General features: G+C 51.7%; 1 protein-coding gene across 1 annotated transcript; it reads left to right on the forward strand.

Annotated features, from left to right (window-relative positions):
* Nucleotides 1-20,431: 20,431 nt before the first annotated feature.
* Nucleotides 20,432-22,028, forward strand: LOC121835757. Its single transcript, XM_042290234.1, has 2 exons — nucleotides 20,432-21,655; nucleotides 21,972-22,028. The coding sequence occupies exons 1-2, from the start codon at nucleotides 20,432-20,434 to the stop codon at nucleotides 22,002-22,004; spliced, it is 1,257 nt and encodes a 418-aa protein (XP_042146168.1). The 3' UTR covers nucleotides 22,005-22,028.
* Nucleotides 22,029-22,146: the final 118 nt, after the last annotated feature.

The following is a 22,146-nucleotide window of genomic DNA, read 5'->3' on the forward strand; positions in this document are numbered from 1 at the left end:
TCCATATCTGGGTCTGCCAAATAGAAGTATATCTGCCTCCCATGTCGGGGTTTTTTGGTTTTTCTTTTATTCTTGCAGATTTGTTCTTAAAAAAAGTCATGAAAGCTACACTTATGCGGTTTCTGCGAGTGAGTTATACGCCCAGGGGGACATTACGTGGGGGCTAAGCTTTGCGATTACTCGACTACTTAATTAAAATTCACTAATTAACGTTTCAATTATTGAAAATAGATATACGTTTCCAGTAGAAGCTTGGTGGGCGCCGTCCAAAATCTTTAAATCAGTCATTTTCAGAAAGTCTCTCAGCGCGTGAGAGGCGCACTAAAGCCACCACTCGTGGAGCAGGTACAAGGCTAGCGGTTTCGGTAATGCGGCCGCGCAATTTTTCTGAGTCTTATCTAGCCCCAGCCTTGTACCAGGCCCACGAGTGGTAACTTCAGCGCACTATTGCGCTTCACACGCGCTCAGTCTTTCTGAAAATGACTGGTTTAGGGGTTTTGGATGACGCTCAGCAAGTTTCTAATTGAAACCATATGTCTAGTTTCACTACTTAAAAGTTAACTAATGAATTTTAATTAATTAGCCGACTTATCGCTAAGATTAGCAAACTACATAACGTCCCCCTGGGCGTATAACTCATTCGCACAAACCGCATAAGTGTAGCGTGTGAGACACAGACTCTTATATAGCGCTGTAGCCTCGTTGTATATATGTACAGCTTGTAGGAGGAAACAGAATTAAAAAGCACGCGCCTCGCGTTTCGCGCTACGCTGGACATTCTAAGAAACATGGTGTCAGAAGTGGGATGTGCTGACCACTGCTCTCCTCCCGAACGACACCTCAGCACACCCTACTGGCCCTTGTACTGAAACCTTAACCTGGCTTTAACCTCTACGGCCTCCTCTACGGACCTATGTTCTTCAACTGCCGACGGACCGGACTCCCCGTTGTAGTGGTCGCTATTTGTCCAGCTAGTGGCGCCCTCTTAGTGTAGAGGGGCGTGCGTGTTCTTTAGAAGAAGTAAAAGGGAGTTCTTCACGAGCAGCCGTCGGTGTCGGATGTCTTTTACTGAGCTCCGCCTCACAGGGTTTGAGAGGTAGGCTCTGGATCCTACATGGTGTCAGAAGTGGTGGGATATGGCAAGCTCTGATAGCACAACCGATTCCACACCCTGGAGGGCATCGCTTTACGCCAGCCTGACAGCTTCGACTTTTCGAACGCGGAACTGTGGCCCTCCTGGCTATCGCAGTATGAAGACTACGCCTTTGCATCGGGTCTTTCCTCGGCACCTCAAGATGTTCAGGTACGTCTGCTACTCTACTGCATGAGATCAGAGGCCCGACGCTTGCTGCAGTCCTTTTCGCTGTCCGCCAAGGCGCCATACAACGCCGTGGTACGGTGTTTCACCGAGCACTTCGTCCACCCCGTCAACGAAGTATACGAATCGTCGCGTTTCCATCGGCGGGTCCAACAAGCGGAGGAAACCGTAGATGCGTTCTACGCGGAGCTGATGCGTCTAGTAAAGCGCTGTAACTATGGCACCCCGGAGGTCGAGGAACGTCTTGTCAGGGATCGTTTTGTCGTCGGTCTTCGGGACTCTCAGCTGTCTGACCGTCTTGGACGTAACCCAAAGCTCACGCTCAAAGACGCGTGGGTACAAGCGCGCCAAGCCGAAGACGCCGACAAAAAAAAGGCAACCAAGGCAAGCACGGGTCAATCTGAAACTCCAGGAGGTCAAGGTGTCAATCTTGACGCGACCAAGCTCGCAGGTCGTCTCAAGCGGCGCGGCACTAAGCCTAACGCCACCAACACTGCTCACGACCAGTCGTCTCGCGTCTCTACGGGCAGGCCTGGTTCTTGTTTATTCTGCGGACGTTCACCTCATCCTCGTGAGGACTGTCCAGCACGCAAATCGAAGTGTAACTTTTTACGTAAGCAAGGCCACTTCGCAGAGGTCTGTCTCTCCCGCATGAAAAAGCAAGCCAAAGTAGGCACTCTACAGCTTTCTGTAGTCGACGCCGGAGAGAAGGCTAAGTACATTGACGTCACCGTGAACAACTATACAGCGTCCTTCAAAGTGGACTCGGGAGCCGAGGTGACGGCTGTTCCAGATGATTTCCCTCGGATTCCCAAGCGTTTGTCAAAGGTGGAAAACGCCATTCATGGACCGGGCAACCACCCGCTTAAAGTGCTGGGTTCTTGCTCATCGACGCTGTGGTGGAACGGCAGATCTTCCAAGCAGCAGGTGTATGTCATCCAGTCTCTCGGTACTCCTTTTCTGGGCTTCTCTGCCATACAGGACCTTCAGGTCATCAAGTTCTTCGATTCTGCAGCCAAGCCTGCTGTCAACCCAGGCTTCACTGAGCTCTTCACAGGTCTGGGTACGCTACCCGACGAGTACACGATCCGGCTAGAATCCAAAGCCACTCCTTTCTCTTTGAGTGTCCCTCGTCGTATACCCATTCCCTTACGAGAGGTCGTGAGGACGGAACTGGAGAAGCTCGAGCGACAGGGCGTCATTCGTCGGGTTGAAGGCCCCACCCCATGGTGTGCAGGAATAGTCGTTGTTCCGAAGGCTTCTGGTGGTCACCGTCTCTGCGTTGACCTTACGAAGCTCAACAAGGTCGTCCTTCGAGAACGGCACATGCTCCCTACGGTGGACCAAGTTCTCAGACTTCTGGGAGAAGCGACGGTTTACTCCAAGTTGGACGCAAATTCCGGATTTCACCAGGTGAAACTTGCCAAGGAAAGTCAGGAGTACACCACTTTCATTACTCCCTTTGGCCGCTTCTGCTTCTGTCGCTTGCCTTTTGGACTTACGTCGGCACCAGAGTACTTTCAGAAGCAGATGGCGCGCATACTGGAAGGACAGGTCGGGTGCGTCAACATGATTGACGACATTCTTGTCTTTGGACGGACGCGCGAAGAACATGACGCGCGGCTCAACCAGGTACTTTCCCGACTATCGAAGGCTGGCATCACTCTCAACAAAGACAAGTGCGTGTTTGGAGTGTCCGAAGTCAGCTTCCTTGGAGTCGTCGTGTCAGCAGAAGGTGTGAAGCCGGATCCTAGCAAGATTCAGGCTGTCCAGGCGATGGAAAGGCCTGAGGATGTTGCAGGGGTCCGAAGGCTACTTGGCATGGTAAACCATGTTGCGCGTTTCGTGCCGCACATCTCCGAAGTCACCGCTCCTCTCCGAGCACTTTTGTCGAAGACCAACGTATGGGCCTGGGGTCCTGAGCAGGCGGCTGCATTCCTACGGGTGAAGAACCTCTTGAGTTCAGACTGCTGTCTCGCCAAGTACAACCCAGCGTACCCCACAACAGTTTCGGCAGATGCCAGCTCCTTCGGTATCGGTGCCGTACTCCTTCAAGACCAACCTTCGGGAGAAAGGAGGGCGGTGGCCTTCGCATCTAGGGCCATGACCCCGACAGAGATGCGCTATAGCCAAACAGAGAAGGAGGCTCTGGCAACGGTGTGGGCTGTACGACGTTTTGACGAGTTCGTACGTGGTTTGCAGCTCAGTGTGGAGACCGACCATATGCCCCTGGTATCTCTCTTCGGCAAGATGGAGTTAGACATGTTGCCTCCTCGCATCCAACGCCTTCGTTTAAAACTGATGCAGTACCAATTTCGCATGCTGTATGTGCCGGGAAAACTACTGGCAACAGCAGACACACTCTCCAGAGCACCCCAGAGAATGGGGTCTGAAGACAAGGGCAAGGACTCCCTTGACACATTTGCAATTGCAGCACTGGAAGACACGTCTGTTGACCTTCCACTCCTCCCCGAGGAAGTCCAAGCTGCGCAACAGTCTGACGGAGAGTGCTGTGCACTCAAACGCTATTGCGAGGTTGGATGGCCGACGAAGCACAAGCTGCCCGTCAATTTGTCCAAGTATTGGTCTGTCCGAGGCGAGCTGTCGCTGTGCAAAGGAATTCTCCTCAAGGGCCCGAGGCTCCTCATACCGGCCGACTTAAGACAGGCAATACTGAGGCTCATACATGAAGGTCACCAAGGAGTTGTCAAGTGCAAGGCTCGTGCTCGTGACTCTGTCTGGTGGCCAGGCATCAATGCACAGATCACTTCCCTGGTGAGCGGCTGTGAGCAATGTACCAAGACAAGAGTGCAGCCGGCAGAACCTTTCATATCGTCCAGCTTTCCTACTCGCCCATGGGACGTCGTCGGTGCCGACCTGTTTCATTGGAAGAAGCAGGACTTCATCGTTATTGTGGACTATCACTCGAGGTACCCGGAAGTCTTGACGTTAAGCAGCACTTCGAGTGGAGCTACGATCGCGGCAATGAAGTCAGCCTTCGCTCGGCATGGTATCCCGCGATCTGTAAGAACGGATAACGGCCCGCAGTTTGCATCGGGGGATTTTGCGAAGTTTGCAAAAGATTACGGCTTCCAGCACCAAACAAGTAGCCCCAGATTCCCGCAATCTAACGGCGAAGCGGAGCGAGCTGTCCGCACCATCAGGGAACTCTTAACCAAAGCTGAGGATCCATACTTGGCACTGTTGAGCTACCGAGACACCCCCGGTGTTTCTGGAGACAGCCCCGCACAACTTCTGTTCGGGCGTCGGTTGAGGACACGGCTTCCTAGGACTCAAGACGAAAGTCTTCCTCGGCCACCATCGCCCGCTCGCGTGGCAAGGAGGAATGAGTTGTATAAACGGAAACAAGCTCAGGCCTTCAGCCAGCGGCATGCTGCCCGCGAGCTGCCTCCTCTTCGTCCTGGAGAAAGAGTGTGGGTACAGTCGGAACAGTGTCCGGTCACGGTGCTCAGCCCAGGACAGCGTCCCCGCAGCTATCTGGTGGAAGCTGACCACAGCGGAGCGGTCCTTCAGCGCAACCGCAGGGGACTGGTTCCTTTTGCAACCCCAAGGCCGCCGGTTGAACCACCCGCAGCTGACGGTATGCCGCCAAGCCCAATAGCGGCTCAGCAGAACATTAGTAGTGACCCCAGAGGGCCGCCTGGGTCGACAAGTCCCTATTGGACTCGCAGCGGACGAGCCGTGACCCGCCCCAGGAGTTTAGACTTGTAACGGCGGACAGTTTGAAAACGTTGCAGTTGATGGGGTATTGTGAACAATAAGTGGGTGCGTTTCGCCGCAAGAACTATTTAGCGAAAACGCAGCCTCTAAGAAGGGGAGTTGTAGTGGTCGCTATTTGTCCAGCTAGTGGCGCCCTCTTAGTGTAGAGGGGCGTGCGTGTTCTTTAGAAGAAGTAAAGGGGAGTTCTTCACGAGCAGCCGTCGGTGTCGGATGTCCTTTACTGAGCTCCGCCTCACAGGGTTTGAGAGGTAGGCTCTGAATCCTACACCCGTAACCGGATGGAACGTCTAAGCCAAACGCCAGCGAACGTGACTTCGTTCCAGATTACGCCGCCTGACCCGTTCACGCTTTCGTCGCCGTCAGACTGGCCTCAGTGGAAGAAGCGGTTCCTGCGCTACCGCGCTGTCTCGGGACTCTGCGACCGTGCAAGGGAGAGTCAAGTCGACACGCTGGTGTACCTCATGGGCCCCCAGGCAGAGGACATTTTGAACACGTTCAAGTTGACGTCCGATGAGCAGAAAAACTTCGACGCGATGCTCAAGAGCTATGCCAACTACTTCATTCCTCGAAGAAACGTCATCTTCGAACGGGCGAAATTCAACACCAGAGTCCAGCTGGACGGTGAGTCCGTCGAAGATTTTGCTACAGCTCTCCATGCCCTAGCGGACACCTGCAACTTCGGAGAACTCCGCGAGGAACTGATCCGAGACAGGCTAGTCATAGGCCTCAAGAATCACAAGGTGTCGCAAACTCTTCAGTTAGACCCCGACCTCAATCTCTTGACGGCACTCACCGTTGCGCGTCAGAACAAGTCTGTCCAGCTGCAACAGGAAAAACTCCGTCAAAGCCATCCCAAAGAAACTGCAGCTTTGGATGCCCTACACGCGAGAAAGAACAAGCCTGCTAAGCACGACCCCGACGCCATGCCACCGGCTAAGGAGCAACATCAACCCACAAAAGGCAGCTGTAGTGTGCCATCAACAAGCTAGATGGCGCAAGAAGTCATGGTTTGTGTCATTACTACGAGATGGTGCACGTGCTGAACAGCGGCACGCGCTGTCCCTGGATTGATGTGTACATATTGAAAATAGAACAGTCTTCACAAAAACTCCGAGCTGGATAGCTAGGTTCGACATTGTACATGTTCCTTTTTTTAGTACACGGAAGTGACGTCATCACGTCTGATTGGTTGGAAGCAAAAGTGACGTAATTTCCCTAGAAAAATGTGGGCGGAGTCGGCAAAACTGGGCGGAGTCGGCTACCGGACGTGACAACAAAATGACGTTTCGTTTTGTACCGAGTACGTTTCAAAAGGTACTTGCTCGGAACTAGGTGTCATTGGCACCATGTTTTCGGCGGCGAGGCGTCGCCGTCTCGTCAATTCGTCTTTTTCTTTACTAGAGCTTTTTTTTTCGCCAGAAAGGCTGTATCGGGAACACCGCGATGCATTCGAGCTCCCGGAGGAGATCTTTTGGAAGCAATACCGCCTGCCCAAGATCGTGGTGCGGTGGTTGTGCGACGAACTTCGCGAGGAACCGGAGGTGAGGAGAGTGCGTACCACGTCACGACTGTGGAGCTTCAAGTGTTCTGTGCACTGCGCTTCTACGGCACGGGGAGCTTCCAAGACATGGTGGCGAGCGACGAACACGTAGCGCGGGACCAAAAGACAGTCAGCGTTGCGGTCCGCGCCGTGTCCGTCGCTATCGTGCGTCATCTCGGGGTCCAGCGTGGCTGGATCCACTTCCCCGAGACGCCGAGCGAGGGGTTCGACGCGGAGAAGGGCTTCAGGCTGCTCGGCAGGATACCCGGCGTCATCGGTTGCGTGGACGGGACCATGGTCTCCATCGTCGGCCCGTCCAAGAACGACCCCACCGTCACGAAGGCGGCGTACTGGTGCCGCAAGTACTTCTACGCCCTCAACGTGATGGTGGTAAGTACACTCATGTTACGTTGTCAAAACGCGCCCCAAATCTGTAGAAAAAGAAAAAAAAAAAAAACGTATTGCCGATACGCCGTTTTATGACTGCGGGCTGTGGGGTCTCACGACTGCGCGAGCGTGTGCTCTACGTAGCATGTGAGCCGTGAGACTCTTCTCCCAAAAATAATACTTGTCTGTTAAAACGTGCAAGCTTCCGTAAAAAAAAAAACAAAAAAAAAAAAACACATTATTTTTGTTTCAAGGTAGTTAGTTGTACCTTGCATCCAGGAAGGTGTGTTGACATGCATGTGTCAGACAAAATAACTTAAAAGGTTCTGAAATTGCGACTGCTTTGTGAACCATAAGTACAATCTACTACTTGTGGATTCAGGTAATTACATGTCAATATCTCTCTCACTTTCAGGTGTGTGACGCCGACTGCCGGATAATGTGCATCGACCCACGGTATCCCGGGTCGGTGCACGACTCCTTCGTGTGGCAATTTTCCTGGCTCCGAAACCAACTCGAGCAAGGGCAGCTGCCACGCGACGGCCGGTTCCTGCTTGGTGAGCATACTAAATTCATTTCTTACGCACACGGTGGCTCCCACTGCTTGAAAGCCACAGTACCACACGTGCTGTGCTTGTTGTGAGGCACACAGACACAGCTGCTGGAACTCCTTGAAGTGAGACAACACCCAAAGTCTGGCCATTAATCTGTTTATGTCCACATAACTCTCACACTCTGCAGGCTACGAAAGCCACACTACACCAATCTCACGACAGTGATAGACTATGCGACCGCAGTGCGAGTCGCTGTCCGGTTCGGCCCACTCACTGTTACTGTCTGCCTGTACCCTCTTGCTGGTTGGTTTTTGCATGAAGTTGGAGCTCTTTCACTGATACCTGGGGGCTCGCCTGGTCGCTTTGACGGTCGTCAGTTTGTACGGAATGGGATCAATTCCTCCTTGGCCACTTGGGGCTCGCCAAATCTGTCCTCGGGTCGTCTCTGTCCCACACACTGGATTCTTTTCCCTGACCCTTCTTCTTCGGTCTGCCTATATAGCTCCTGCTATTAGACCCTCCGTGTCCCAACAGGACCTGACTCCTTTCCAATCTAACCACCCCCTCTCTTTTCCCCATCTCCAACTCCACCGAGGATTAGGAAAGAGGTTCGTCGAACTGGCGCCTTATCCCCTTGCTTGCCAAAGACAAGGCCAGCGTGTTCTGCTCTGCCCGTGCCTAAGGTCACGGCCACACTCCCAAAAGCAACAGAGCTTTTATCTGTCGGATGCAAGGGCCTAATAATGCACTTGCATACAACACAGCACCCCTAAGGAATCGTGCACACATCCCATACAACCCACCAGGAAAACACATAGTTACATGAAATAACAGGGAGTTTGCAGGCAAGCTGGTGCTAATTAATCATAATGTAAACTGATACTGTAGTGCAGAAATATTAACACACTTTTAAGTCACACTTAAGTTACATTATAATTGACATAGTTGCACACAGCTGTTTTCTTGCCTTTTATTTTAAAAAGTAAAGAATGTAATATGTTCCATCCTCTACATGTGCAGGTGACAGCGGCTACCCCTTCGAGCCTTGGCTCATCACCCCTGTCCCCGGGAACCACGCGACCTCCACCGCTTGCGGCCGGTTTAATAAGGCGCATTCCTCGATCAGGTCTGTTGTGGAGCGCTGCATCGGGCTGTTGAAAAACAGATTCCGGTGTCTGCAAAGGCACCGGGCTCTGTATTACCACCCTTCAACAGCCACCGCCATTATCTCGGCATGTGCAGTGCTCCACAACATCTGCCTTGCATCGAGCGAGCCAGAACCGGAGTCAGACTCCGACCCTGAAGAGTCAGAGTTGGAGTCTGAGCCGAGCTCGGACGGTTCTGAGCCGAGCTCGGAGAGGTCAGCGTCGGCTCCCGAGAGGCTGGCTCCTGCCGGCCCTCCGGTCGGCCTTCCGGTCGGCCTCTCGTACAGGGGGAAGGCTCTGAGGCAGCGCCTTGTCGCCCGGTTCGGAACCCGCCGCAGACGTGCCCGTGCGGAGCGCCACACGCAAGGGGTCCGCCGCCACGACGGTAGTCCCGACCACCAGGGACACCGTCGGGAAGCCCCTCAGCGCCCTCGCTGCGGTGGTGCCCAGCAAGGACGCCGCCAGCGACAGGGAACTGCTCGCCACCACGACTGAGGTCCTGACCACCAAGGACCCCGTCACATCCTCCTCCTCAGTGAAGCCCTCCCCGTGGAAGCCGTAAAGTGCACACTTCGCTTCTTGCTCCACAGTCATGGCCGTCCACAAGCTACATACTCTCTTCAGCTCCTACACCTTGTGAAGTTCGTCGCACAGCCAGCGTGCTGCCTCCGGATACGTGTCGAGTGCATCGCGGTGAAATCGATACAGCCTTTTTTTTTATTTTTATGAGCAGAAGGCACGAGACGCAGTCGACAGTGACAGAAAAGGTTCGGAGGTTTAGTTGCCAGACCAACAGGTCATCTGGATCGCCCCTGCAAAGAACTCAGAAGTAATTTAGACTACCTCTAGAAAGAAATGCTTGCTTTTGCAGAGATTGCTTTCTTAGTTGCTGATTGAACCAGGGATATTGTTGTCATGGACATTGTTTCATTTTACAAATGCTTCAAAGCGTCTTGCCTTCTGCTCCATTTTATTATCTCTTTTATGGTACTTCATCAAAGTTAGGTGATTGTGTTATCTCAAGACGGTGCACATGTAGTTTGTTTTGAAAATTGCTTTATTTCTTAAAGAAAAACCTGTGACTTCATGAATAAAAGTGTGATAACATGGAATGTAATATTTCATTCTTGGAAGTAAAACTGAGCATCGACTGGAACCATGTAAGCAATTGGGCAATCTTAAGTATATATCACAGATATCTTGTTGAACACTCTGGTCTTATTTGAGCACAATAGTTAAATTTCGAAAGGAAAAAAATATATATATATATATTCTCTGACTAGCATACCACCATATAAACACTGGACCACTTTGAAAGAATTATCACAGATGTTGCGCCAAACATTCTTATTTGAGCACAGCAATAGCAAGTTCTCGAAAGATAAAAAAATTGTTTCTGACTAAAGCAGCCGTCACTCGCGCGCTCCCCGTTGGTTCCGCCGACCCCTCCGCTGCCCCCGGCACACCCGACTCCTCGTGGTTCGACATTTTGGTTTGAAGAAGGTGCGTAGCGCACATCCCGCATACTATTGGAACAACTTTCTCTCCAATTAATTCTTAAATGTATTGCAAAAGGGTACAAAAAAGCGGTTTGTTTAAATAACGCCCAAAAGGTTTTGATTGTTTTTCAATACTTTTACCTGTACTAGAACAGATGCGACGGCCAGCGACGCAAAGGATTGGTTGCCGTTCCTTCGCTAAACGCAGGAACTGCTCCCCGCGTCGTAGTAAATCCTACCCCGTATCCCGCGCGTAGGGACGCCTCAGGGAATGCGTAGCTACTTCCGCTCGTCGGTGGTTGGCTCCGGGCGTCGCTGAAACGGGTGACGGGTGTCAAGTTTGCGATGACGTAGCGGCGTCAAAGTGGGCTGAGCCGCCACGTGAGTGTTGCTAGGATACGCTCCTCCTTTGCATTACGTCACTTCCATGTACCTTTTCTCAAATGTCCAACCTAGCGATCCTGGATCGCTAGGTTGGACATTTGAGAAAAGGTACATGGAAGTGACGTAATGCAAAGGAGGAGCGTATCCTAGCAACACTCACGTGGCAGCTCTGCCCACTTTGACGCCGTACGTCATCGCAAACTTGACACCCGTCACCCGTTTCAGCGACGTCCGGAGCCAACCACCGACGAGCGGAAGTAGCTACGCATTCCCTGAGGCGTCCCTACGCCGGGGTACGGGGTACGATTTACTACGACGCGGGGAGCAGTTCCTGCGTTTAGCGAAGGAACGGCAACCAATCCTGTGCGTCGCTGGCCGTCGCATCTGTTCTAGTACAGGTAAAAGTATTGAAAAACAATCAAAACCTTTTGGGCGTTGTTAAAACAAACCGCTTTTTTGTACCCTTTTGCAATATATTTAAGAATTAATTGGAGAGAAAGTTGTTCCAATATTATGCGGGATGTGCGCTACGCGTCTTCTTCAAACCAAAATGTCGAACCACGAGGAGCCGGGTGTGCCGGGGGCAGCGGAGGGGTCGGCGGAACCAACGGGGAGCGCGCGAGTGACGGCTGCTTTAGTCAGAAACAATTTTTTTATCTTTCGAGAACTTGCTATTGCTGTGCTCAAATAAGAATGTTTGGCGCAACATCTGTGATAATTCTGTCAAAGTGGTCCAGTGTTTATATGGTGGTATGCTAGTCAGAGAATATATCTATAAATTTTTTTCCTTTCGAAATTTAACTATTGTGCTCAAATAAGACCAGAGTGTTCAACAAGATATCTGTGATATATACTTAAGATTGCCCAATTGCTTACATGGTTCCAGTCGATGCTCAGTTTTACTTCCAAGAATGAAATATTACATTCCATGTTATCACACTTTTATTCATGAAGTCACAGGTTTTTCTTTAAGAAATAAAGCAATTTTCAAAACAAACTACATGTGCACTGTCTTGAGATAACACAATCACCTAACTTTGATGAAGTACCATAAAAGAGATAATAAAATGGAGCAGAAGGCAAGACGCTTTGAAGCATTTGTAAAATGAAACAATGTCCATGACAACAATATCCCTGGTTCAATCAGCAACTAAGAAAGCAATCTCTGCAAAAGCAAGCATTTCTTTCTAGAGGTAGTCTAAATTACTTCTGAGTTCTTTGCAGGGGCAATCCAGATGACCTGTTGGTCTGGCAACTAAACCTCCGAACCTTTTCTGTCACTGTCGACTGCGTCTCGTGCCTTCTGCTCATAAAAATAAAAAAAAGTCTGTATCGATTTCACCGCGATGCACTCGACACGTATCCGGAGGCAGCACGCTGGCTGTGCGACGAACTTCACAAGGTGTAGGAGCTGAAGAGAGTATGTAGCTTGTGGACGGCCATGACTGTGGAGCAGCAAGCGAAGTGTGCACTTTACGGCTTCCACGGGGAGGGCTTCACTGAGGGCAAGAATGTGACGGGGTCCTTGGTGGTCAGGACCTCAGTCGTGGTGGCGAGAGGTTCCCTGTCGCTGGCGGCGTCCGTGCTGGGCACCACCGCAGCGAGGGCGCTGAGGGGCTTCCCGACGGAGTCCCTGTTGGTCGGGACTACCGTCGTGGCGGCGGACCCCTTGCGTGTGGCGCTCCGCACGGGCACGTATGCGGCGGGTTCCGAACCGGGCGACAAGGCGCTGCCTCAGAGCCTTCCCCCTGTCCGAGAGGCCGACCGGAAGGCCGACCGGAGGGCCGGCAGGAGCCAGCCTCTCGGGAGCCGACGCTGACCTCTCCGAGCTCGGCTCAGAACCTTCCGAGCTCGGCTCAGACGCCAACTCTGACTCTTCAGGGTCGGAGTCTGACTCCGGTTCTGGCTCGCTCGATGCAAGGCAGATGTAGTGGAGCACTGCACATGCCGAAATAATGGCGGTGGCTGTTGAAGGGTGGTAATACAGAGCCCGGTGCCTTTGCAGACACCGGAATCTGTTTTTCAACAGCCCGATGCAGCGCTCCACAACAGACCTGATCGAGGAATGCGCCTTATTAAACCGGCCGCAAGCGGTGGAGGTCGCGTGGTTCCCGGGGACAGGGGTGATGAGCAAAGGCTCCAAGGGGTAGCCGCTGTCACCTGCACATGTAGAGGATGGAACATATTACAATCTTTACTTTTTAAAATAAAAGGCAAGAAAACAGCTGTGTGCAACTATGTCAATTATAATGTAACTTAAGTGTGACTTAAAAGTGTGTTAATATTTCTGCACTACAGTATCAGTTTACATTATGATTAATTAGCACCAGCTTGCCTGCAAACTCCCTGTTATTTCATGTAACTATGTGTTTTCCTGGTGGGTTGTATGGGATGTGTGCACGATTCCTTAGGGGTGCTGTGTTGTATGCAAGTGCATTATTAGGCCCTTGCATCCGACAGATAAAAGCTCTGTTGCTTTTGGGAGTGTGGCCGTGACCTTAGGCACGGGCAGAGCAGAACACGCTGGCCTTGTCTTTGGCAAGCAAGGGGATAAGGCGCCAGTTCGACGAACCTCTTTCCTAATCCTCGGTGGAGTTGGAGATGGGGAAAAGAGAGGGGGTGGTTAGATTGGAAAGGAGTCAGGTCCTGTTTGGACACGGAGGGTCTAATAGGAGGAGCTATATAGGCAGACCGAAGAGGAAGGGTCAGGGAAAAGAATCCAGTGTGTGGGACAGAGACGACCCGAGGACAGATTTGGCGAGCCCCAAGTGGCCAAGGAGGAATTGATCCCATTCCGTCCAAAGTAACGACCGTCAAAGCGACCAGGCGAGCCCCCATCAGCGAAAGAGCTCCAACTTCATGCAAAAACCAACCAGCAAGAGGGTACAGGCAGACAGTAACAGTGAGTGGGCCGAACCGGACAGCGACTGGCACTCAGGTCGCATGCCTTGCGCAGTCTATCACTGTCGTGAGATTGGTGTAGTGTGGCTTTCGTAGCCTGCAGAGTGTAAGAGTTATGTGGACATAAACAGAGATTAATGGCCAAACTTTGGGTGTTGCCTCACTTCAAGGAGTTGCAGCAACTGTGTCTGTGTGCCTCACAACAAGCACAGTACGTGTGGTACTGTGGCTTTCAAGCAGTGGGAGCCACCGTGTGCGTAAGGAATGAATTTAGTATGCTCACTAAGCAAGAGCCGGCCGTCGCGTGGCAGCTGCCCTTGCTCGAGTTGGTTTCGTAGCCAGGAAAATTGCCACACGAAGGAGTCGTGCACCGACCCGGGATACCGTGGGTCGATGCACATTATCCGGCAGTCGGCGTCACACACCTGAAAGTGAGAGAGATATTGACATGTAATTACCTGAATCCACAAGTCGTAGATTGTACTTATGGTTCACAAAGCAGTCGCAATTTCAGAACCTTATTTTGTCTGACACATGCATGTCAACACACCTTCCTGGATGCAAGGTGCAACTACCTTGAAACAAAAATAATGTGTTTTTTTTTTTTTTTTACGGAAGCTTGCACGTTTTAACAGACAAATATTATTTTTGGGAGAAGAGTCTCACGGCTCACATACTACGTAGAGCACACGCTCGCGCAGTCGTGAGACCCCACAGCCCGCTGTCATAAAACGGCATACTTAAACCGCATCGGCAATACGTTGTTTTTTTTTTTTCTAGAGATTTGGGGCGCGTTTTGACAACGTAACATGAGTGGACTTACCACCATCACGTTGAGGGCGTAGAAGTACTTGCGGCACCAGTACGCCGCCTTCGTGACGGTGGGGTCGTTCTTGGACGGGCCGACGATGGAGACCATGGTCCCGTCCACGCAACCGATGACGCCGGGTATCCTGCCGAGCAGCCTGAAGCCCTTCTCCGCGTCGAACCTCTCGCTCGGCGTCTCGGGGAAGTGGATCCAGCCACGCTGGACCCCGAGACGACGCACGATAGCGACGGACACGGCGCGGACCGCAACGCTGACTGTATTTTGGTCCCGCGCTACGTGTTCGTCGCTCGCCACCATACCTTGGAAGCTCCCCGTGCCGTAGAAGCGCAGTGCACACAACACTTGAAGCACTTGAAGCTCCACAGTCATGACCGTCCACGAGGTACGCACTCTCCCCACCTCCGGTTCCTCGCGAAGTTCGTCGCACAACCACCGCACCAAGATCTTGGGCAGGCGGTATTGCTTCCAAAAGATCTCCGCGAGCTCGAATGCATCGCGGTGTTCCCGATACAGCCTTTCTGGCGAAAAAAAAAGCTCTATTAAAGAAAAAGACGAAATGACGAGACGGCGACGCCTCGCCGCCGAACACATGCTGCCAATGACACCTAGTTCCGAGCAAGTACCTTTTGAAACGTACTCGGTACAAAACGAAACGTCATTTTGTTGTCACGTCCGGTAGCCGACTCCGCCCAGTTTTGCCGACTCCGCCCACATTTTTCTAGGGAAATTACGTCACTTTTGTTTCCAACCAATCAGACGTGATGACGTCACTTCCGTGTACTAAAAAAAGGTACATGTACAATGTCGAACCTAGCTATCCTGGATCGCTAGGTTGGACATTTGAGAAAAGGTACATGGAAGTGACGTAATGCAAAGGAGGAGCGTATCCTAGCAACACTCACGTGGCGGCTCTGCCCACTTTGACGCCGCTACGTCATCGCAAACTTGACACCCGTCACCCGTTTCAGCGACGTCCGGAGCCAACCACCGACGAGCGGAAGTAGCTACGCATTCCCTGAGGCGTCCCTACGCGCGGGATACGGGGTAGGATTTAGTACGACGCGGGGGGCAGTTCCTGCGTTTAGCGAAGGAACGGCAACCAATCCTGTGCGTCGCTGGCCGTCACATCTGTTCTAGTACAGGTAAAAGTATTGAAAAACAATCAAAACCTTTTGGGCGTTGTTAAAACAAACCGCTTTTTTGTGTCCTTTTGCAATACATTTAAGAATTAATTGGAGAGAAAGTTGTTCCAATATTATGCGGGATGTGCGCTACGCGCCATCTTCAAACCAAAATGTCGAACCACGAGGAGCCGGGTGTGCCGGGGGCAGCGGAGGGGTCGGCGGAACCATCGGGGAGCGCGCGAGTGACGGCTGCTTTAGTCAGAAACAATTTTTTTATCTTTCGAGAACTTGCTATTGCTGTGCTCAAATAAGAATGTTTGGCGCAACATCTGTGATAATTCTTTCAAAGTGGTCCAGTGTTCATATGGTGGTATGCTAGTCAGAGAATATATATATATATTTTTTCCTTTCGAAATTTAACTATTGTGCTCAAATAAGACCAGAGTGTTCAACAAGATATCTGTGATATATACTTAAGATTGCCCAATTGCTTACATGGTTCCAGTCGATGCTCGGTTTTACTTCCAAGAATGAAATATTACATTCCATGTTATCACACTTTTATTCATGAAGTCACAGGTTTTTCTTTAAGAAATAAAGCAATCTTCAAAACAAACTACATGTGCACTGTCTTGAGATAACACAATCACCTGGCTTTGATGAAGTACCATGGAGCAGGAGGCAAGACGCTTTGAAGCATTTGTAAAATGAAACAATGTCCATGACAACATTATCCCTGGTTCAATCAGCAACTAAGAAAGCAATCTCTGCAAAAGCAAGCATTTCTTTCTAGAGGTAGTCTAAATTAATTCTGAGTTCTTTGCAGGGGCAATCCAGATGACCTGTTGGTCTGGCAACTAAACCTCCGAACCTTTTCTGTCACTGTCGACTGCGTCTCGTGCCTTCTGCTCATAAAAATAAAAAAAAAGGCTGTATCGATTTCACCGCGATGCACTCGACACGTATCCGGAGGCAGCACGCTGGCTGTGCGACGAACTTCACAAGGTGTGGGAGCTGAAGAGAGTATGTAGCTTGTGGACGGCCATGACTGTGGAGCAGGAAGCGAAGTGTGCACTTTACGGCTTCCACGGGGAGGGCTTCACTGAGGGCAAGGATGTGACGGGGTCCTTGGTGGTCAGGACCTCAGTCGTGGTGGCGAGATGTTCCCTGTCGCTGGCGGCGTCCGTGCTGGGCACCACCGCAGCGAGGGCGCTGAGGGGCTTCCCGACGGTGTCCCTGGTGGTCGGGACTACCGTCGTGGCGGCGGACCCCTTGCGTGTGGCGCTCCGCACGGGCACGTCTGCGGCGGGTTCCGAACCGGGCGACAAGGCGCTGCCTCAGAGCCTTCCCCCTGTCCGAGAGGCCGACCGGAAGGCCGACCGGAGGGCCGGCAGGAGCCAGCCTCTCGGGAGCCGACGCTGACCTCTCCGAGCTCGGCTCAGAACCGTCCGAGCTCGGTTCAGACTCCAACTCTGACTCTTCAGGGTCGGAGTCTGATTCCGGTTCTGGCTCGCTCGATACAAGGCAGATGTTGTGGAGCACTGCACATGCCGAAATAATGGCGGTGGCTGTTGAAGGGTGGTAATACAGAGCCCGGTGCCTTTGCAGACACCGGAATCTGTTTTTCAACAGCCCGATGCAGCGCTCCACAATAGACCTGATCGAGGAATGCGCCTTATTAAACCGGCCGCAAGCGGTGGAGGTCGCGTGGTTCCCGGCGACAGGGGTGATGAGCCAAGGCTCCAAGGGGTAGCCGCTGTCACCTGCACATGTAGAGGATGGAACATATTACATTCTTTACTTTTTACAATAAAAGGCAAGAAAACAGCTGTGTGCAACTATGTCAATTATAATGTAACTTAATTAAGTGTGACTTAAAAGTGTGTTAATATTTCTGCACTACAGTATCAGTTTACATTATGATTAATTAGCACCAGCTTGCCTGCAAACTCCCTGTTATTTCATGTAACTATGTGTTTTCCTCGTGGGTTGTATGGGATGTGTGCACGATTCTTTTGGGGTGCTGTGTTGTATGCAAGTGCATTATTAGGCCCTTGCATCCGACAGATAAAAGCTCTGTTGCTTTTGGGAGTGTGGCCGTGACCTTAGGCACGGGCAGAGCAGAACACGCTGGCCTTGTCGTTGGCAAGCAAGGGGATAAGGCGCCAGTTCGACGAACCTCTTTCCTAATCCTCGGTGGAGTTGGAGATGGGGAAAAGAGAGGGTGTGGTTAGATTGGAAAGGAGTCAGGTCCTGTTGGGACACGGAGGGTCTAATAGGAGGAGCTATATAGGCAGACTGAAGAAGAAGGGTCAGGGAAAGAATCCAGTGTGTGGGACAGAGACGACCCGAGGACAGATCTGGCGAGCCCCAAGTGGCCAAGGAGGAATTGATCCCATTCCGTACAAACTGACGACCGTCAAAGCGACCAGGCGAGCCCCAGGGATCGGCGAAAGAGCTCCAACTTCATGCAAAAACCAACCAGCAAGAGGGTACAGGCAGGCAGTAACAGTGAGTGGGCCGAACCGGACAGCGACTCGCACTGCGGTCGCATGCATTGCGCAGTCTATCACTGTCGTGAGATTGGTGTAGTGTGGCTTTCGTAGCCTGTAGAGTGTGGGAGTTATGTGGACATAAACAGAGATTAATGGCCAAACTTTGGCTGTTGTCTCACTTCAAAAAGTTCCAGCAACTGTGTCTGTGTGCCTCACAACAAGCACAGTACGTGTGGTACTGTGGCTTTCAAGCAGTGGGAGCCACCGTGTGCGTAAGGAATGAATTTAGTATGCTCACCAAGCAGGAAGCGGCCGTCGCGTGGCACCTGCCCTTGCTCGAGTTGGCTTCGGAGCCAGGAAAATTGCCACACGAAGGAGTCGTGCACCGACCCGGGATACCGTGGGTCGATGCACATTATCCGGCAGTCGGCGTCACACACCTGAAAGTGAGAGAGATATTGACATGTAATTACCTGAATCCACAAGTAGTAGATTGTACTTATGGTTCACAAAGCAGTCGCAATTTCAGAACCTTTTAAGTTATTTTGTCTGACACATGCATGTCAACACACCTTCCTGGATGTAAGGTACAACTAACTACCTTGAAACAAAAATAATGTTTTTTTTTGTTTTTTTAACGGAAGCTTGCACGTTTTAACAGACAAGTATTATTTTTGGGAGAAGCGTCTCACGGCTCACATGCTACGTAGAGCACACGCTCGCGCAGTCGTGAGACCCCACAGCCCGCAGTCATAAAACGGCATACTTAAACCGTATCGGCAATACGTTTTTTTTTTTTTCTAGAGATTTGGGGCGCGTTTTGACAACGTAACATGAGTGTACTTACCACCATCACGTTGAGGGCGTAGAAGTACTTGCGGCACCAGTACGCCGCCTTCGTGACGGTGGGGTCGTTCTTGGACGGGCCGACGATGGAGACCATGGTCCCGTCCACGCAACTGATGACGCCGGGTATCCTGCCGAACAGCCTGAAGCCCTTCTCCGCGTCGAACCTCTCGCTCGGCGTCTCGGGGAAGTGGATCCAGCCACGCTGGACCCCAAGACGACGCACGATAGCGACGGACACGGCGCGGACCGCAACGCTGACTGTCTTTTGGTCCCGCGCTACGTGTTCGTCGCTCGCCACCATGCCTTGGAAGCTTCCCGTGCCGTAGAAGCGCAGTGCACACAACACTTGAAGCTCCACAGTTATGACCGTCCACGAGGTACGCACTTTCCCACCTCCGGTTCCTCGCGAAGTTCGTCGCACAACCACCGCACCACGATCTTGGGCAGGCGGTATTGCTTCCAAAAGATCTCCTCGTGGAGCTCGAATGCATCGCGGTGTTCCCGATACAGCCTTTCTGGCGAAAAAAAAAGCTCTGTTAAAGAAAAAGACGAATTGACGAGACGGCGACGCCTCGCCGCCGAACAGATGCTGCCAATGACACCTAGTTCCGAGCAAGTACCTTTTGAAACGTACTCGGTACAAAATGAAACGTCATTTTGTTGTCACGTCCGGTAGCCGACTCCGCCCAGTTTTGCCGACTCCGCCCACATTTTTCTAGGGAAATTACGTCACTTTTGTTTCCAACCAATCAGACGTGATGACGTCACTTCCGTGTACTAAAAAAAGGTACATGTACAATGTCGAACCTAGCTATCCTGGTGTGACGTCTCTTCCTTTCGTCGGGGTTCCCGCCTTGGGCCCCGCACCTCGGCACCCCGCTGCCCACGCGCCGGCAATGTAAGCCTTTCCAGCATCTCTACAGGCCTTTTGGGGCGCTGTCTTTATCTTAGCTTTCCCTGTCTCTTTCCCCCCATTCGTAATGGCCCCAAGCGACCACAACATCTTAGCGACGAGCTACAACCACTACATTTTGGCGACGAGGTATTTTCTTGCATTTTTTCCATTTTCGCCCTCGTGAGTTTTTTTATGTGAGACTCCGTGCCGGAGATGAGTGGTGGCAGCACCGGCACGTATAGTTTTCTTTTGTGTGTTAGGAAATATTTGAACGTTCGAAATGTAAGGAGGTCCTTTTGAATATTCCCATCCACCACATCTTTTGCATATGTAGTACATGAAAATACTGTCGATGCATAGCGACATTTAACGTTCCGTTTCGAGCGGCAATGGTCCATTCCGAACGCCAGTAGGGTTAGGCGTAACGCCATCCTTTGTTCTTTTTTTCGAACGCCGTAACGGCCGTTCGAATGGTTCTTTTTCTTTCATGCAAGTAGTGCGCACCGCACGGAAGCGTCGTTCTTAATTTTCCGAGACTCGGAGAAACTGTCTCGTTTCCATTTCGGTGGAATTTTTTCGGATTTTCACCTTCGTTTTCAACTTTTGTCTCCCAACCATAGCCATAGTAGACGATAGCATCGCTATGTTTCATGTCCATGTAGTACATCCCAATTGACTTTAAAAGGCAAAGTGAATAGATATAATAGATATTTTGTCCATCAAATATGCGTATGTAGCCATTGGCTTCACTCATTCATAAGTTCCAAAAAATGGCAACAGCTTCTTTCCCGACACCTCCACCATTTCTTCCCACGCCAGGTGCCCCTGTGCATCCTTGGTTAAATTGGAAAGCGTCGTTTTTAAATTATCTTGTGGTCCTAGAGGCTGATGAAAGCTCGCCGAAGCGTAAGCGCGCGTTGTTGTGGTCCTTGCTTGGTCTCGAAGGCCAAAGAATAGTTTCAACGTTTCCATCCACGGCCCTCGCACATAGCGAGACCGTTTCCGAATTTGACGTTCTTATGACGGCGCTTGATCAGCATTTCGCTACCAAAAAGAATGTTGTTGTCGAACGGAGGTTATTCCTCACCCGCGTCCAGTCGCAGGGAGAAAGTGTCCTTGAGTACCTTGGTGCCCTACGGCACCTCGGCTCTTTTTGTGATTTTGGGGAGTCTCTTGAAACCCGCATCGCGGAAGTTTTTTTGGCTGGATTATTATCATCGGAGGTACAAGATCGGGTAATCCGAGAGTCTGCGGAAGCTGGACTACCCAGCCTCGAACGTATCGTGCTTCTGGCACAACAGTTTGAACAGGCTGCTCGAGATTGCGATCGTTACCGCCAAATTTCATCATGTCTTCCGCGTTCCGAGTCGGCACAGGCCGTTGAGGCAGTACAAAGGGTTCCCGTTCGGCGTGGACAAGATGGCCGCCAGTTGAGGTCAAATTCGAACATGCAACGTCAAAATGGAGGGCGGCCTCCTGCCGTTTCCTCCTCCCCCGCAAATGTTTCCTCCTCACCTTCCAAGGTTTCCTTCTCGCCGCGCCACCAGTCGCGTGGACTCACCCGTGTTTTTACAAGCCGAGTGCCTCGGGATGCTCCTCCGGGCGCGCGCGCTCTTGGGCGCGGGGCGGAATCGTGCCACTTCTGCGGTCGCCGACCCCATCCGCGTGAGGAGTGTCCAGCGTCCGGAATGACTTGTTTTTCTTGTGGCAAGATAGGCCACTTTTCAAATGTTTGCCGAAGTTCGTCTTCGTCGTCTGAAGTCATCGACCCCCGTCGCCTGGCGTTTCCGCCGGGACGAGGCCGCGCCGCCGGTCGCCGGTACGAGAGGCTTGGACCTGGCCGTAACCAGACGCCGATCCATGGAGTCGTGACGTTTCCCGACGACGACGAGGGGGAACAACATCCAAACAACGTCTTCACCGTCGGATCCCCGGAGGTCCTCCCTGAAGGACATGCGGACCGTCGCCCACGGAATTTCACCGCTGATGTTCAGGTGAATGGATTTACATTACCCTTACTCATTGATACTGGCTCCGAAGTGTCAATACTTTCCGAGAGCATGTTTAACAAGATCAACTTCAAGCAGCAAATCCGGCTAAGGAAACCGCCGCGCACTCTTGTGCACTACCTCCGAGGGTCGATTCCAGTCATGGGATGTTTCCAGACCAAAGTCAGCTTCAAAGAACGCTCCGCCGACATTCTTTTTTACATCGTTCGCAATGGCCGATCCCTGCTTGGGACAGATGCCGTGCATGGACTGCGTCTAATTTTATCGGGCGCGCCACTCAAGTGCTTCCATGTCAATGCAGCTGATCCTCGCTCGGCCATCCCGGGACATGTAAAGTCGGCTGGAGTCCCGCAGCCCCTATGTACGGTGGAGCCCAGTCCTCCACCGCGTCCTTCAAGTGCTCCCTGCAAGCACCCTTCATCATTGTCCTCTGTTCACGGCACTCAGCCATCCACATCGTCTGAATACTACTCCAG

This window comes from Ixodes scapularis, unplaced genomic scaffold (genome assembly GCF_016920785.2).
Source record: "Ixodes scapularis isolate PalLabHiFi unplaced genomic scaffold, ASM1692078v2 PGA_scaffold1__304_contigs__length_218370807, whole genome shotgun sequence".
In the NCBI taxonomy this organism is placed as follows: domain Eukaryota; kingdom Metazoa; phylum Arthropoda; class Arachnida; order Ixodida; family Ixodidae; genus Ixodes; species Ixodes scapularis.